At 43.8% G+C, this 16586-nt stretch overlaps 1 protein-coding gene across 1 annotated transcript in view; it reads left to right on the top strand.

Moving 5' to 3' along the window:
- The window catches only part of DYNC1H1 (dynein cytoplasmic 1 heavy chain 1), a 3754902-nt gene that overhangs the window by 3344522 nt on the left and 393794 nt on the right, over positions 1-16586 (top strand). Inside the window, exon 79 of the mRNA XM_044073590.1 lies at positions 12368-12428. Coding sequence (XP_043929525.1) covers positions 12368-12428 — 61 coding nt within the window. The remainder of the gene's footprint in view (positions 1-12367; positions 12429-16586) is intronic.

Here is a 16586-nt window from a genome sequence, read left to right as displayed (position 1 = left end):
GAGCTCTGCTCCTTCCTCTGGGTTGGAGCCCACTGTGTCAGCGCCAGGGAGGTTGCCATCTTCTTCGGAACCAGCTGCTTCCTCGTATCGGAGCAGTGGAGCCTTCAATGCTATGAGGAGGGTTATGTCTTCCAAGACTGCTACGTCATCAGGACCTTTCTTCTCCTCTCCTAAAGTGCCGTTTCTACCTGTGCATCACTGGTCCCTGTAAAGCGTCGTGACCCAGACCCTCAGGTAGCCCCATTGGGTGACCCATGTTCTACTGAGACCTCACCGGAAGCTCCCACTGATGAGATTCCCAGGAAGAAGCTTTGCAACAGGAGGTATTTGGACTCCCCACAGGAGTCTATTACATCAGACACCGATTTAGTGGAGTCAGAAGGGTCCCTGGGGTCCCCACGGAGGATATCTCCTTTGCTGATATCCTTGAAGTCCTTATGCAGAGGGATGACTGGCAGTCCGTTAGCCCTACTGATGATGAGTCGGTGGTCCTGAAGGCCTTTCACTCTCAGCCCTCCACCTCCTAGGTGACTTCACCCTTTGATGAACTAATAGAGTTGATTGTTCGAAGGGCATGGGAGTCTCCTGATACTGTGGAACCTGTCCCTCTGAGGCCCAACAAATTTATTGCATTACCCCAAGACAAAATGTTCCTTACCAAGGGAGTGCCGGTTGATGCCATGGTGGTGGCGGTGGCCACTAAGAAAGAGATCATAAAATAAGTAACAAAGGGCCACAGCTCCAAAGGCAAACGAAAACTTTAATCTGTGAGCGCTTTCGTTCACTCAGATCAAATTAACTTCTTCAGACCTTTAGTCTGAAGAAGTTCATTTGATTTGAGTGAACGAAAGCGCTCACAGATTAAAGTTTTGGTTTGCCTTTGGAGCTGTGGCCCTTTGTTACTTATTTTATTAGTGCTTTATTTGTTTTTTTTGCTAAGAAAGAGATGTCTGAATCCTCTTCTCCTGTCCATCCTCCTAATAGAGATTCCAGGACTATGGACAGGTATGGGAAATCTTTAGTTCAGCGACTTTTGCTATGCGATCGCTCAACTATTTGACACATTTTACCCGTCTTCAAAGAGATGATCTGAAAGAGCTTGGAGATACTCTGCAGGGCAGTACAGCTGAAGGTATCTCTGATAAGGTGACAGCCCAGCTCAACACCCTTAGTTCCATAGTTACCTCGTTCATGCAGCTCATTTCTTATGCAGCGGATGGTTCGAGTCAGGAAGCGGGTCCAGCAAAAGCCCTTAGGAGACATTCCTGGATGCGCTTATGCTCCTTTGCGGAAGCCTTCAAGTCTTCCTTCATTAATACCCCATTTGATGGATTGTCCCTTTTCGGGCCTAAAGTCAAGGAGACCCTCACTAGGTGTGAGCAAGATGGAAAGACTATTTGCCGTAGGACTCTGTTTTTCCACCCCTACTAGACCGTACCCCAAAGGGCTAAATGGAGGACAAATGTGGTTCCGAAAGTCCCAAGGAGCTTTTCAGAACACACGTAGTGAACCTCCTCCAGGGGCAGAGGAGGGGGTAATAATGGAAGACGCCACTCAGGCGGCAGAGGGGGTCTGCAAAACCAGGGCAGCAGGGATCAGTTCTTTGGCAAGCCCTACCAGCACTCCTGAAAGGAGGCCCAACTATCCTACTCTGGAGGCAGTCTGGGGTCGCTTGTCTTTGTATCCAGACGCCTGGCTAGAAATTACAAAAGATTCTTGGGTACAAAGAATTGTTACCAGAGGTTATGTCATTCCGTTCTCAGAACCCCCACCTGTACGAAGGAAAATCCCAGATGTTCCACCCAGTCTCAGGGAATCAAGTGGCCATAGAAATTCAAAGGCTGCAGGAAGAGAGTCATCCAGCCAGTCCCAACAGACCAGATAGGATCCGGAACCTACTCCAGATTCTTTTTAATTCCAAAGAAGGTGGGACTGGAGGCCCATCTGTGACCTCAGCAGACTCAACACCTTTGTAAAGGAGAAGTTCTGGATGGTCACGCTTCAATTGTTTCTTCCATTTCTAGGAACGGGCGATTGGATGTGCTCTAGATCTCAAGGATGTGTACTATCACATCAAAATGGCCAGACCATCCAGAGATCACTTGCGTTTCCAGCTGGGAGCCAGTCACTATCAGTTCTGAGCACTGCCCTTTGGTCTCACAACAGCCCCCAGTGTGTTTACCAAATGCATGGCAGTGGTTACGGTTCACCTGAGGCTTCTAGGAATCGGAGTGTTTCTGTATCTGGACGACTGGCTTCTCACAGTCACCTCCAGGTATCAACTAATTCAATCCGGGGATCACACTCTCAGTCTGTGTTCTCAGGAATAACTATACATTTCGACAAGTCTGCATTGTCACCATCGCAGCATATCTCCTTTATCAGAGCAGACACCACCACTGCCTTGGTAAGATTGCCAAGGGACAGAATACTCACCCTCCAACAACAGATATCAGATATTCTGACGAGCAAAAAAGTACCAGCCTCTCTAGTGTTGTAACTACTAGGTACCATGGCAGCAACGCTCATAGCACTTCCTCTGGGGCGTATGCACATGAGAATTCTTCAGTGGTTACTCTTCACCCAGTGGTCTTACCAACAGCTTCCGATGTCATTCTTGATAATCATTACAGATTCATGCAGAAAGGATCTTCAGTGGTGGCTGACCAGCCATCATGTAACAGTAGGTTGCCCATTTGTTCCCCTGTCATCAGCCCCAGAGACCACAGATGCTTCTCTGGTTGGGGGGGGGAGGGCTTTTTCAGGGAAGAATGGCCCAAGTCACCTGGTCAGAGAGTCACAGTTGCACATCAATGTCCTGGAGTTGAGAGCAGTACTTTTGGCGTTGCAGTATTTCCACGACTCTCTACCTCTGGGGACGATTGTGATCCAGACCGACAACATGTCTGTGGTCTGATATTTCAACAAGCAAGCGGGATCCAACTCTTACCCCTTATGTCAAGAGGCCCTGAGAGTTTGGCAGTGGGCTGTATCCACCGGCCGCTTTCTGATTGCAAAGCACATCCCGTGGAAATCCAATGTGATCGCTGACAAACTGAGCAGAGCCATTATGATGCACGAGTGGTCCCTCAAAGACGAAGTTGCGGAGATGATTTTCCGCAGATGGGGCCAGCCTTGCTGCGACCTGTTTGCATCCCCTATGAATGCCAAATACAGAAGCTACTTTGCCCTGAATTCCCCACCAGGGGACAGCCCAAGGGATTCACTCGTACATGATTGGCCCCTGGGACTCCTATATGCCTTTCCACCAATTCCCCTGATTCTGAAATTCTTGCAGAAAGCCAAATCCTTGGGGAGGACTGTAATTTTAATAGCCCCGTTTTGGCCTGGACAGATTTGATTCCCCTTCCTTCGACTCTACCAACTAGAGGAACCTTGGATTCTGGAGCCAATTCCAGATCTACTGACACATTCGTCAGGGGCTGTTCATCCTTCTCTTCATTCCCTCAGATTTGGCTGCTCCAGTTTTGAACTTAGCCAGGTCACACGATTTCTCCTCGGAGGTACAGCATATCCTTGTATCCTCTCATAAAGCTTCCACCAGAAATTTGTATGCCAGCAAATGGAAGCAATTTGCTTTTTGGGCTTTGCAAAATAATGACTCGTATGTCGCCCTAATTGCTAGCATTTTGGAATTCCTGACTAAGCTTTTTAATAAAGGTGCTGTGGCTGCCACAATAAGAGTTCAATTGGCTGCAATTTTGAATTTTCACCTCTGATCGTAAGGTTCTAACCTAATGTCTCACAGACTATGTAGGGTCTTCTTAAAAGGTACCATTCATCTTAGACCGCCTGTTAGACAACCTTTTACTCCCTGGAATCTGAATTTTGTGTTATCACTGATTATTCTTCCTCCTTTTGAGCCTGCATCATCCTGCCAATTAAAATTTCTCTCTTGGAAAACTGTCTTCTTGGTAGCCATTACTTTAGCACGCAGAGTGTCCGAACTTCAGGCCCTATCTATCAAACCCCTATATTTAGTGTTTCATCCTGACAGTGTCACTGAGGACTAACCCTTCCTTCCTTCCAAAGGTATGTTTGTTAGCTAACCTGAGTCAAACTATTGATCTCCCAACTTTCTTCAATGACCATTCTAACAAGTTGGAGTATGTTGCATAAATTTGATGTTCACAGGCAATTAAGATTCTATTTGGACAGAACAAAAGAATTTAGAAAATTAGAACAACTCTGTTTCTCATGCTGACACCAAGAAAGGACTACCAGTATCCAAAGTTACTCTTTCCAAATGTAACTGCATAACATTTGCATATTCCTCCATGAATCAACCATTAGGACATAGCGTGAAAGCGCAGTCCACTAGGGCTGTTTCTACTTCCTTAGCTTATGCGGCTAGGCTGCCTTTGGACACTTTATGTGCAGCTGCCACTTGGTCTAAGCCTCATACCTTCTTTGCGCATTACAAAGTAGATAGGGCTTCCAGGGACAGGGTTTCCTTTGGTTCCACTGTCCTCAGGAATATACTCCTGTGAGCCACCCAGGATTAAGGGTGTTTGGGACGCTACCCATGTGTTAGAATGAACGGCAAGATTGAACAACTTCACATAAAGAAGTTATGTACATACCATAACGTTCCATGTGAGTTGTTCATCTCGCCTTCATTCTTACATTCCCACCCACCTTCCCCCTCCAGGCTTCTCGAACGAGTAAGACTTTGCAGTCTGGTGGTTCTTGTTCTAGGATTTCTTACTCTGGCTGGAGTACCAATTATGTGTTGTCATGTTGTACATGTTGGGATCAGCAAACTAGATCTGAGGTGAGAGAGAGAGCATCATGGGATAGGGTCTTGGCCTCTAGCTACTCTAAAACCTTGAGCTTGTGAACATGGCCGACTCGGAGCTGATGGATCAGCCCCGAACCCGTGTGTAAGAATGAAGGCGAGATGAACAACTCACATGAAATATTATGGTAAGTACATAACTTCTTTTTTCCATCTGCTGTTCCTGTTGGACCCTAAAAAATAAAAGGGTTCTGCCTGCGTGTGTGAAGGGCTGTCATGGTCCTGACAGGTGTTTGGATCTTCACAACTCTCAGACAGGCAGTGGGAGAGTAGTAGGTCACTACTGCCTATATGCTAGCAAGGCAGTGTGTTCTATGAACGTGTATTATTACAAGTAATTGGAACTTACAGAACTGTACATTTTAGTCCATAAGCACACCAAGACTGGTCCTTTGCCAAGTAAGTAGATTTCAGTGAGCAATGGGCATTAGCAACAGTACAGCTATTGCTTATGCAAGTGATGCAATCCCTCAGAGCTTCTGTGTCCCTGTTCAAGACAATGCGCTCGTGGCTCCAGTCACCCCTTATACCACATTTCCATTTTGCTAATGCAGAGTCCAGTGCAAGCCTTCCAAGTCCCCACACTAACAAGATACTTTTCCTCTATGCACTAGTCCAGTTGCTTGACAAGTACCCACCATTCACCTTCTCAACCACATGCACATCAGTTGTGTACAAACACATGCCCTCTCCAGAACTAACGGGTTGAGCTTTGTATTTACTCTGTGCTTTCTGTGGAGACGTCATTATGATCGAGAAGATATTTCTGAATTGGATAAGGATAATGAAACCTCCTGTTCAGCTCTTTCACTTTTTTGGCACCTCTTTCTTAGAAACCCTTAGGTTTGTGAAGTTCTACCATTGACTGATCAGTGGTGCCCATTATTTCTACCCAGAAACTTCTCAAGGAATTTGAGGAGGGAGGAGCAGCAGCTTTGGGTAATCCTTCCCACAAGGAGCCTGTCAATAAGCAACACATTTGCATCTGATGGCTCCCATACCTCAGTTCCCTGGAAAGTAGATGATGTTTTAGAGTCCCAAACTGGATGGGGTGAGATTGTCAAGAAGCATCCCAACATGGACTCCTTTGTGATATTTTCAGTCCAGCATGAGGCTCTTTACTACATCTGACTTCTTTGACACCTGGCAAAAAAGTCTGTTGGCCCAACATGGGGACTGTGCTTACTCCATCTGGTGTCCTTGTCCCCTGACACGGACTCCACAGGCCTTGGACAAAGTAAGTGAGATCTTTTTTGCTGTATTCAGGCTATATTCTGTCTGCTTTTCCTGCATCTTTGTTACCGCTTGTTCCTGTTAGCTTAATGTTAGAAAAGTTTACAGCCATCTCTTAAACTGGGATTAAGAAATAGCTGATTGACTGAGACAATGTCTGAGTTCTACAGTGAGCCAACACTTGCCTTACTGTAATTTTGTGTTAATGCTTTGGTGTGGGCCGCAGATTCAGGTATGTTCTTGTAAATAATACCAGTAACTCTCTTTGGCTGTGGTTGATAACCTCCAGAAGAGAGTACACCCTGCCCACTGCACAGATCCTCTTGTATATCTGGCTACCCCTCCACAGAAATAACAGGGCATCAAAGCATTAGATAATCTTTCCATGGCAGTGCCATTTACATTGCTAAGGATAATCACACCACATACCCAGCAGCAATATTTCCAGCTGCTGTATAGAACTGCCTCTTGGTGTTTTTTTCTGCTGAGTTTTGTCTGACTTGAAAAGCAAACAAGCAAGACCAGTGGGTTATCAAAATCCTCTTGTATATCTGGCTACCCCTCCACAGAAATAACAGGGCATCAAAGCATTAGATAATCTTTCCATGGCAGTGCCATTTACATTGCTAAGGATAATCACACCACATACCCAGCAGCAATATTTCCAGCTGCTGTATAGAACTGCCTCTTGGTGTTTTTTTTCTGCTGAGCTTTGTTTGACTTGAAAAGCAAACAAGCAAGACCAGTGGGTTATCAAAATGGTCACAGACAGCTGTCTTATATTGTTGGTGTCCTCACCTTGAAATAGCTTCACTTGGGCGAGCCCAGACCATCTTTCAAAAAAGACTAAAACCTTTCCTTTTTGGTGCAAGATTAGGGTTCTGCTTGTGCTGCATAGTTCATAAGATTACATCTCGTATGGTATATATTGGATTTGGACTCTGAGGAAGTTATGCCAGTACTACCACATTACACTTGTGTAATATTACTGGACATGATAGATGTCACCGTGAGAGCCGCACAGTAGGCTGCTTTGATTCTCTCTCTGGGTGAACACTACTATCAGTGCAAGTTCATGTCAGTGGATTTATTCTGTGCTCTGAGTGCTTGAAAGTGTATTTGCTTTTTTGGCAGAGCTGTGATGTAGAAGGATTTCAAGCTGTTCCCATGAATAGAAGACTGTCCTCATTGAAGAACTGCCTTGTAGTGTCCCTGGAGTGGATGTTGCTGTGGTTACAGTTTGGAGAGGTCATTGTAAACCGATAGAAGTTGTTTCCTATGTCTCTGAGGATTGATTTTGTGTGAAGATAAACACCCTTCAGTTTTGTCATTCTTAGTGGAGAAGGCCAAGGATATCCTGATTTTTATTGGTATGAAAGAGTAGAAAGAATGGTTCAGGAGTGGTCTTCACAGCAGCCATGATTTTTGCAGTTCTTCACACGTAGCTGCAGTTGCAGGTGTTAACAGATTTCATAAACTACAGAATCTTCGTGTGATAAGTCCTGTGTTGAACCCTATTTGCTGGGAATCTGAAATGGTAATCATTGCCTATAAAACCTCAAGTTGTGAGTCCATTTCCTACAGCTGAAGATGCTGTAGGCCCTCAGAATTGACGCTTCATTGGCAAGAAAGGGGGCTCATCCCAACTCTTCCTTGGTTCAGGAAAAGTAGTTTCCTTGGCAAAGAAGCTCCACATCAACCTGATTGGTGCAGTGCTGATCATAATGGCTCCTGAGAGAGCACATTCTGGAGATTTTCTTAATGTTAGGTAATCTGCCTGGTTATACTTCAACAAATGGGTCCACAGTTTTATTGACATGAGGCAGTAGGCCACAGATTAGGGTCATAACTGTCACTTGTCAGGGAGACCTGCATTTTGCTAATGATTATAAACCACTACTGCAGTCATCTGCTAAAGCTGAAGATTTAGGATTTTTTTGGTAGCCTTCATAGTCTGTGAGTAGGGTATCTGAAGTTAATTTGGCTTGTCTGTAACAGGAATGTAGTCCTCCCTTTCTTTTGCTTGGTATAGAAGAGCAAGGAAGGTCAGTGATGGAAGCTGTTTTCCCCCCACCTTCCCTTTAGCAGGGGAGAATCCTGTACAAATCCATCCCTTCTGATTCTGCAGTTCATCACAAAATTCAAGGAAAATAAGAGGCACAGCTCATCATCCCTTACTGGCCAAGAAGGATGTGGTTTCAAGATCTCAAGTCCCTTGGTACAGATCCCTCTCCAGTTGAAGACATGGAAATGCCTTATGACTGGAGTAACAAGACACTTTTCAGCCTAAGAGTCTGTGATTAACTTAATACTTTGAAGCTGTCAGGAAACATTGACACATTCTGTCAAGTAGAAATGGTTTTCACTTTGGCTTAAAAGGTATCCTGTGGTGGTCTTGTCAGTCAGCATGGCTGTAGTGCTGACTTGGGTCAACTTTTAAAATCTGGGTTTCTGTTTTTTCTGGTGGAAATGTATTTGCTAACTTTGTCCATCTTTAAAATACAGTGAACAAAACTGTAGAACATCAACTGCTTAGGCAGTTCTTCAATATTTCCTGGTAACTTCATAATTTATAGATGTTTCTATCTCCTATTTGAACCCAGTTATTCAGTATCCTAGAGTTTGGTGTCTTGGAATGTGCTTTTTACTTGTGACCTTCTTTGGCCTGTTAGTCTTTGTGCTTCAGTCTCTCATCTTTTGGGAGCCATATCTGGCCTTTAACAAGGATCAGGTGCTTGATAGGACTTACCTACATTTCCTTCTGAAATCGTTATCTTCAGTTCTACAGGTTGTACTTATTCCTTTCTTTTCCCATATCTTTTGTACTGGCAGAAGCATGTAGGGAAAAGAGCCCCGTCCTACATCTCCAGCTTAGGTTCTGCCTAAGTGAATTCACTGAGTTTAGAAAAGCAAAATGCATCATCTTTGTTTTATTGAGGTGAGGATATGGCACCTACCAAGCAAACTGTTTCCAGGTGGAGTGCCAACATTTTTTCTTTTTCATGGTCTGCCAGACTGCCTTTTGGAAAATGCTGCTGTCGGGCTACTCATCCATGGGTGTGGCTGTTTTACTGCTTCTTTTAGTAACGCATCCATTTGTAGACTTTTGTGCCATGAGACTTGTTGGTTTATGCCTCCACTAAACATTATTGTTTGGCCTGAGACATCAGCAGTCCAACCTGGTCTGTTCCTCTGTACTTGGAATTATCTCCTTTGAGGCTTCATTACATGACTGTTTGGCTCCTTTAAGCCTGTGGTTATCCTAATTCAAATTATTCATAAAGGAAGACCTACAGGTAAGGGCCCTTCACATTTTACCGTATCGGTTGATCTATAGGAGGACCTCCTGGTAGGTCACCAATACTGCCTGTCCTGTGTGTGGAAGGCTTCTCTGTCCAGCAGCTGGTTATCAGTGGGTCCTGTAAGCTGAACCAATATATTTTACATACTTCCAACAATGTAGATGCTAGTTCTTAATCACACAAGTTTTCTTGAATTAAGGGCATGTGGTTACTTGTAAGCTGTTTGTGCTGTCTTTGTGGCACATGACATCCCTGTATGTGGCTTTGGATGATGTACACATCTTCATTTCTGGAACTACAGATAAAATATCCCAAGTTCCTAAATTGTAACTGCAGTGTAAGAGATGCTCCATAGTCTCATCTGTGATACATCTGGGATCTTCCCAGGAGATTTGTTTCAGTCAGGGAGGAGTCTTCATTTACTAATCAGTGTTGCATTTTGATTTGCTGTCTGAGCCCAGAGTAATTACCCAAGTGCTAGCCGTCATGAATTACTGACATTTGATGACTGTGTCAAGGAACTCACTTGTAACTACCCTTACTTGGCTTATTCAGTTGTTGCAGGTCTTGGGGTCACTATAAACTGGAAGAAGTTCTCTCTCTTTCCAGTACAAAGGATCCCCTTTATTGAGACAAAGGTGAATATTTTTTACTTAATGTGCCATTCTTGCTTGGAGTGAGAGCCAGGAAAATAATAGGCTGCACAGCCTAGGTAAGGTTGCAGCTTATAAGTGGAAACGGACTTTCTTTACTTATCTTCATGGCAACTGCTGTATTCAGTCCGTTTCTCATATCTTAGCATGTCAGTAGTTGACATTAAAGTAGAGGTGGCTGTAGACTTCGTACCCTAATGGACTGTACTGTAATTTGGAGTCAGCTGTGTTTCACTAGGCTGCAGACAGAAATCTAGTTCCACACAAAAGCAGCATAGGCTTTCCCTTCCTCCAGTTACTTCAGCCCTTACGAACTTCACCAGTGGTAGTGGAAGGCCCCAGGAAGAGAGCTTTACATTACACCAGCTTAAAGCCAAAGTGGTTTCTCTTCTTGCAAAATCTGGGGGAAGAGTGTGGAAATCTTAACTTGTTCTGCTCCAGTCAGACAACTAGGTAATGGTGTGTGGTATGTGAACAGACCTGGGTAGCTGGCAAGTAGGTAACTCACGGAGAAGTTTCTTACACAGTTCGTATATCCCTAGGAATATGAACATGCTTGTCATCTCCCTCATTCACAGTTCTGCAGCTGTTCTGGAGTTGAGGATAAGCAGTCTGTGTCTGGTCAGTGTCTTTCACAAATGGGACACTCAAGTGTGTCATAATCTGCACATAAGAATATGCTCCACCACTTTTCTGCATATTTCAATTAAACAAGGGAGAGTTGATGAACATTGTTCTTTAAGTGGCTGACCACTTCAGGGTATGACTGCTCTTGTAGATCCTGTTCTCCCACAGTTTCATCACAGACAGTAGTGTCAGAGAGAATTGAAGGTTCTGGAAAGTCTTGTACTCATCAGACTTCTTCAAAATGGAAAAGGTTTCCTGCTAAGGTGGTGAGGTAACCTATACAGTCTTGGTTAGTTTGCAGATGTTCATTACTTTTCTCAAACACCTGTTTTGACTTGGGTCTTAGTTATTCATTATCCCAGATGCATCTTTCAAGCATCTGTGCACATTTCAGTCTGGAAGATAGAACTGTGCGCCAGACCTTTTGGTAAAGGAGTCCATTAAGGGTGTGCTGCATCCTGTCCAACCTTTGAAAAACTATTTTGACTTGAACACTGACTGTGACAGACTTGCTTGCCTTAAGTTTGAACCACCTGCTTTGATCCAGAAATGTATATTTAAGATCCTTTCTTGGTAGCTGTAGTCTGGACGTGTAGGGTTCTGCACTGCAGTTCCTCATTTGTTATGAAACCAGTATTTTTAACAGGTCACTTAAGATTAAGTCACAGTAACTCCAGAAAGTAATTGGAGCTATCCTTACTCTGCTCCCTTTGTCTTCCTATTTTCTTTCTGTGAGGATACTCCCAGGAAGAGAGTCCTTCATAAACAGGAGCACATGTTCAAGAAAACAGACAATTTTTGCTCTCTTTTTGGGAAAGACTTGAAAAGCTGAATTTATCCATGCATTTTGCTCACTGCATTGTATCACAATTTGCTGCATTTTGTCTACGAGCAATTTAACTGCCCTTTGGAGAATGTAAAGGATTGTCTGCTTTCCAGTGCTTGTTTCAGAAATGTCTTATGTTTTACATTGCCAATTGGTTGGTCAAAATTTCAAAAAGCTTTATTACTTCCACTTTAATTTCTAGAGTTGTACCTCCTTTGATTCCTCCATGCTGCAGGAGTGGACCAGTGTTCTTGTTTGTCTTTGGATCTGAACTCCTAGGCAGTTTTACTGTTTAGAGATTATTCTGCTGGTGGTTACTCACTGTAAAATGTTTCAAAGTTAAGGCTAACAAATGTGTACTCGACACTTCATTTATCTGCAAATTGGCTTTCTGCAGAGGGTATTTTTATGTTTGCATTGTCTCCTTGTGCCTGGACAGTGACTACATCTATCTTAATGGATAGATTTCCTGTAAATTGGACAATTAACTATATTTTTATTTCTTTGACTTTCAGGTTGAATTAGCTCAGTTTATTGTGGTCAAAATGGTGAGGGTGTGGGGCTGGACTTGCCTTTCTAATCTGAGGTATGACATCACAGTATGTACTAGTTAGGAGGTGTGTTCATCCCAGATGTAGGAGCTACAAAAAAATGTACCTTGTTGGGGATATCAGAGTTATTCCAGTGTCTGTGCCACATGAGGGAGATCAAAAATAGATATCCCAACAGTTGTACACTAAAGAAGGCTTTCTTTCAGACTGTCAGTTATGTATAGAAGGTTTTATATTTAATTTTATTGCATGTTGTAAAATGCATAGTATTCTGTCAGTGTTCTAAGCAGTTTATAATGAAGTAAATTGTTTGAAAAAGGTAAAGATCTCTAAAATAGTAATGGTTGCATTTTTAGGTTCTGCTGAAGGTTTTAACCAAGCAGATAAAGCCATCAACACAGCAGTTAAGTCTGGAAGGTGAGTACATTTCACTGCTCTTGTAGAATGCTATGGCCTATGAAAGAAAATAAGAACCGAGTTGTAATTGTGGTAGCTGCAGATCATCTTCAAGGTTTTTTTAATAATTCAGCAAGCCTTTGCAATTTAACTGTTCTCTACCACATGGTCACATTTCAAGTTCCAGGAGGCTGTTGGATTGGTATTACATGAGAGACAATTTCTCTATTTAAATGTATAAAAAGGTGTTCAGTTTGCATTTGTTGTACTGAACTTCACAGCTCGTCCTATTTTCCCTCTTGAAAAACTAAATTCACTTTAAGAAAGGTATTCACAGATTTATTTCAGTTGTTCATGGCTTTTATGTCATCACCACTCCTTTTTCATTTTCACAGCAAAGATACAGCCAAGACTACAAAGTGCTTGGGTTGGGGGCACACAGTTATTTCTGGTGCCTGCAAATCCATGACCTTTGACAGTGATTCATGATGTCTTTTCAAGTGGTATAGGACTAAGCACCTCCAAATCCTGAATCTATGGTACTGCTCTACATTTTAGATTATTATGGGGGGGGGGGTGTTCTGTTTAGTAAATGAGTTCTCATGCATCAGGGTCTTGTTCACAAGTGGTGCAAGGGTTTGAGGCAGTGATTAATCTTGGGGAGGATAAAATAGTTTAGGCTGGAGTGAGCTTTCCTGACCCACTGCTTTGTTTATTAGTTTCAGGCATCTGAGGGGGGGGTGCCTTTTGTGCAGCCCCAGGGCTCAGTGATCAGTTCTGTCTGTTGTTTTGGAGTGCTGGAAGAATGTGGGGAATCATCTAGGATTAGCTGAAACCCAAGAAAAGGGAGGTTTGGTCTGCTCTGTTTTAGTTTTCCACCACCACAGCCTTCAAAGGGTAAAGAAGATAGAAAGTTAACTGAGAATCTGATGATGTCAATTTTCATTCTGTTCTCAATTGATGGGTTCGGATCGGATCACTCTGATCTGACTTGGCCATTGCTAAAACTCATGGCTGCCAAAAACTCTCGAGCTTCCCACAAAGCACCATCCCCAGTTACCCCAGATCTCGTTTGTCGCTTCAAGCAAAAGATGGTCTTCCATCTCTCGCTAGCGTCCTTCAGGTAAGTGTCTTATTTTTTGTACGCCTTACCTAAAAAACTTTCTATTACTCCTCTTACCTGCATGTTTATATTTGTTGTTTCTGATCTCTTCCATCTGTCATACTTTTTTTTTGTACTAATTAGATACTATTAGTATCTTCTTTTCTCTGACACCATTGTAGCGCCATTACCATTATTGGTATTTCCTTCCCTTTTTTCTTTCTTTTTCTATCCAAAAAAAAAAAAAGACTTTTCTTGCTCTGTTATTCTAGTGTTGACAGTTATTCGGTGTCTCTTATTTTGGATTAATGGTGTCATGTAAACCAGCAGGATTTAAGAAGTGTTCAAAGTGTGGGCACAAGTTGCCACTTTCAGATGCCCACGCACTTTGTGTCTGTTGTCTAGGCCCTCTCCATTTACAGGAGGGCTGCTCTATATGCCATGGATTTAATCCTCGCGCATTAGTAGAATGCAAAAATAAACTGATACTGAAATGTCTTTTCTTCCTTCATTTGGAGAGGTTATATTGGAGGGTTTTTCCTCCAAGATTAAAATTTCTAAAACCTCTTCTCCAAATCCATCCTCCTCTTCAGCCTCTGATTCCTCAAGAAAGAGGTGTCATAAGGACCCGGTGTCAACTCCAGAGCCAAAAAAGGCTAAAATTCAAGATTCTGCGAAGGAAAAAGTATTGGATGTAACACCACCCAAGTCGGATCTGCTGAAGACAAAGCTCTCTGATCAGACTTCTTTGGATCCATTGCAATCTGAACCTGACTTTCAGACTGCCAAGTTGTTGCCTAGAACAAGATACTCCCCATCACTGGATCCGATCCCTGATAGGGTAACTTCTCCATTTTTAGAAAGACCCAAGTCTCCATTAATAAACTCCACTCGTTCTTCCAGAAGCCTTACAGATGATGGTATGGAGAAACTGGTGAAGATTCTTTTGGCGCAGAGCCAGATTGGTGTTCTGCGACTCCTACTTCTCTGGGTCAGGAGATCTGTACATCTACTACTCCCCTTTTACAGGTTCCTTCTCTGACTCCTGTTGCTTCAGAGTTTTTGGATCTGAGTCCGGATCCATCTGGCTTGGATCGGATTTTCTCTGAAGACTTCAGTCCCCTCTAATCTGGAGAGCTCCTGAAGCCATAGTCTGCCTGTCTGATCCGAGGTGCTGCATTAAACTTTGAAGTTTTTGAAGCCATCCCTGCACCTCTGAGCCTCAGCACTGAGACACCTTGGTTCTGGCTTCCACCTCTGAGGTATTTGCCCTCAGAGGGAGGCTTACAATTCAGACGCTTGTCTTCTCTGATCCAAAGTGCTCTCTCTGTCCAAGTTGCTATGCCTTCGAGGCTGCAAAGAGCGTATTTTCTGCCTCGAAAATTCAGCCGGATTCAACCCCCTTGGATCTCAAGTTTTCTACCATGATGTCTCAGCGCTCAGAGCCTCACCATCTCCTTCCACAGGGACAGCCAGAACCAGAACTCCAGGCTTCCACCCAGGGTATTCTAATATCCTTTTTCTGATACCTCCCCAGAGCACCCCACTGAGGAGGTCCCTAAGAAGCGAACATGCGAGAGAAAACACTAGGACTCCCCGAAGGAATCCATCACTGAAGACGCAGGTTTCGATGAGGGCTAATGGTCCTCACGATCATTTCCTGAAAATGTCTCCTTTGGAAACATCCTAGAAATTTTTAAACAGAGAGGTGGCTGGATGTCCAACAACTCTGAGGAATCTCTTGTCCTGGAGGCTTTTGGTACTGGACCCTCTACCCTCCTGGGTGACTCTGCCTGCTGATGAGCTCATTGACGTGATCTCACCATGGGCATGGATAGACCCTAACACCATAGAGCCCATTCCTCGCAGACCAGATTGGATAATGGCACCACCTGCAGGTAAGCAGTTTTGAGGAAAGAGAGTTCTTGCTAATGGCATGGTCATTGCGGTGGCCACCAAGAAGGAACTAGCTGAGGAAAGTTCCACTGTCCATCCCCCCCAACAGGGAGTCATGGGTGATGGACAGATTTGGGAAGCATGTCTATGCTTCAGTGGTCTTCGCTTTGAGGTTTGTGAACTATTTGGCACAGCTTACTACAGAGAGATTTGATAGTTAACAAATAACCTCTTGGGTGCTGTTTCTGATAAAGTTCAGGCATCTGTTACTTCCCAGCTGGTGACTCTACAGTCCATGTCCAATTCATCCCATAAGGTTGATCTCACATGTAGCAGAGAGAACCTTAAGGAAAGTGGGTTCAGACGTTTCCATAAGGAGAGTGAGTTTGCGGAGGCTTTCAAGTCTTCTTTCGTCAGTGCTCCTTTTGACAGAACATTTTTATTCGGCCCCAAAGTAAAAGACACTATTTTGGTGTGAAAAAGACAAAGACCCTGTCTGCAATGGGCGTGCATTTTTCAGATCATCAATGAACCTTTTCCAGGAATCAACAAGGTGGTCGAAAAATGTTCAAGATCTCTCAGGGTCCTTTTCAAGATGCACATGGAGGAGGTTCCCCCAGAGGCAGAGGAGGAAACTGTAATGGACGAAGATGCCCCCGTGGCAGAACTGGCCTGCAGAACCAGGGGTTCCAGAGAAAGCGTTCTTTGACCAACCCTACCAGCGCTCCTGAAAGGAGGCCCAATTGTCCACCCCTGGTAACAGTGGGGAATGACTATCCCTGCACCAGAGAGCCTGGCTAGATATAACAAAGATAATTGGGTGCAGAAGATTATTTCCAGAGGCTATATAATACCCTTTTCCCTTTCACCTCCAATCTCAGGAAAAATCCCCACTGGTCCATCCTAGTCAGAGGGAAGAAGCAGCAGTTCAAATACAAAAGCTGCTAGACGAGAGTCGTCCAGGAGGTCCTGCATGACCAGATAAAATCCAGAACTTACTCAAGGTTCTTTTTGGTGCCAAAGAAAACAGGGTAGTGGAGACCAGCTCCGGATCTCTCCAAACTAAACATGACTGTTCAAAGAACCAAATTTCAGGTGGTTATGGTTCAGTCCATTCTCCCCTTTCTGGGCAAGGATGACTAGATGTGCTCTGTAGACCTTCAGGACATGTACTTTCATAT

Source organism: Protopterus annectens, chromosome 6.part0 (assembly GCF_019279795.1).
Source record: "Protopterus annectens isolate FY-2018-M chromosome 6.part0, PAN1.0, whole genome shotgun sequence".
NCBI lineage: Eukaryota > Metazoa > Chordata > Ceratodontiformes > Protopteridae > Protopterus > Protopterus annectens.
The sequence above is the reverse complement of the archived record's forward strand: the minus strand, read 5'-3'. Positions and strand labels throughout refer to the sequence as shown.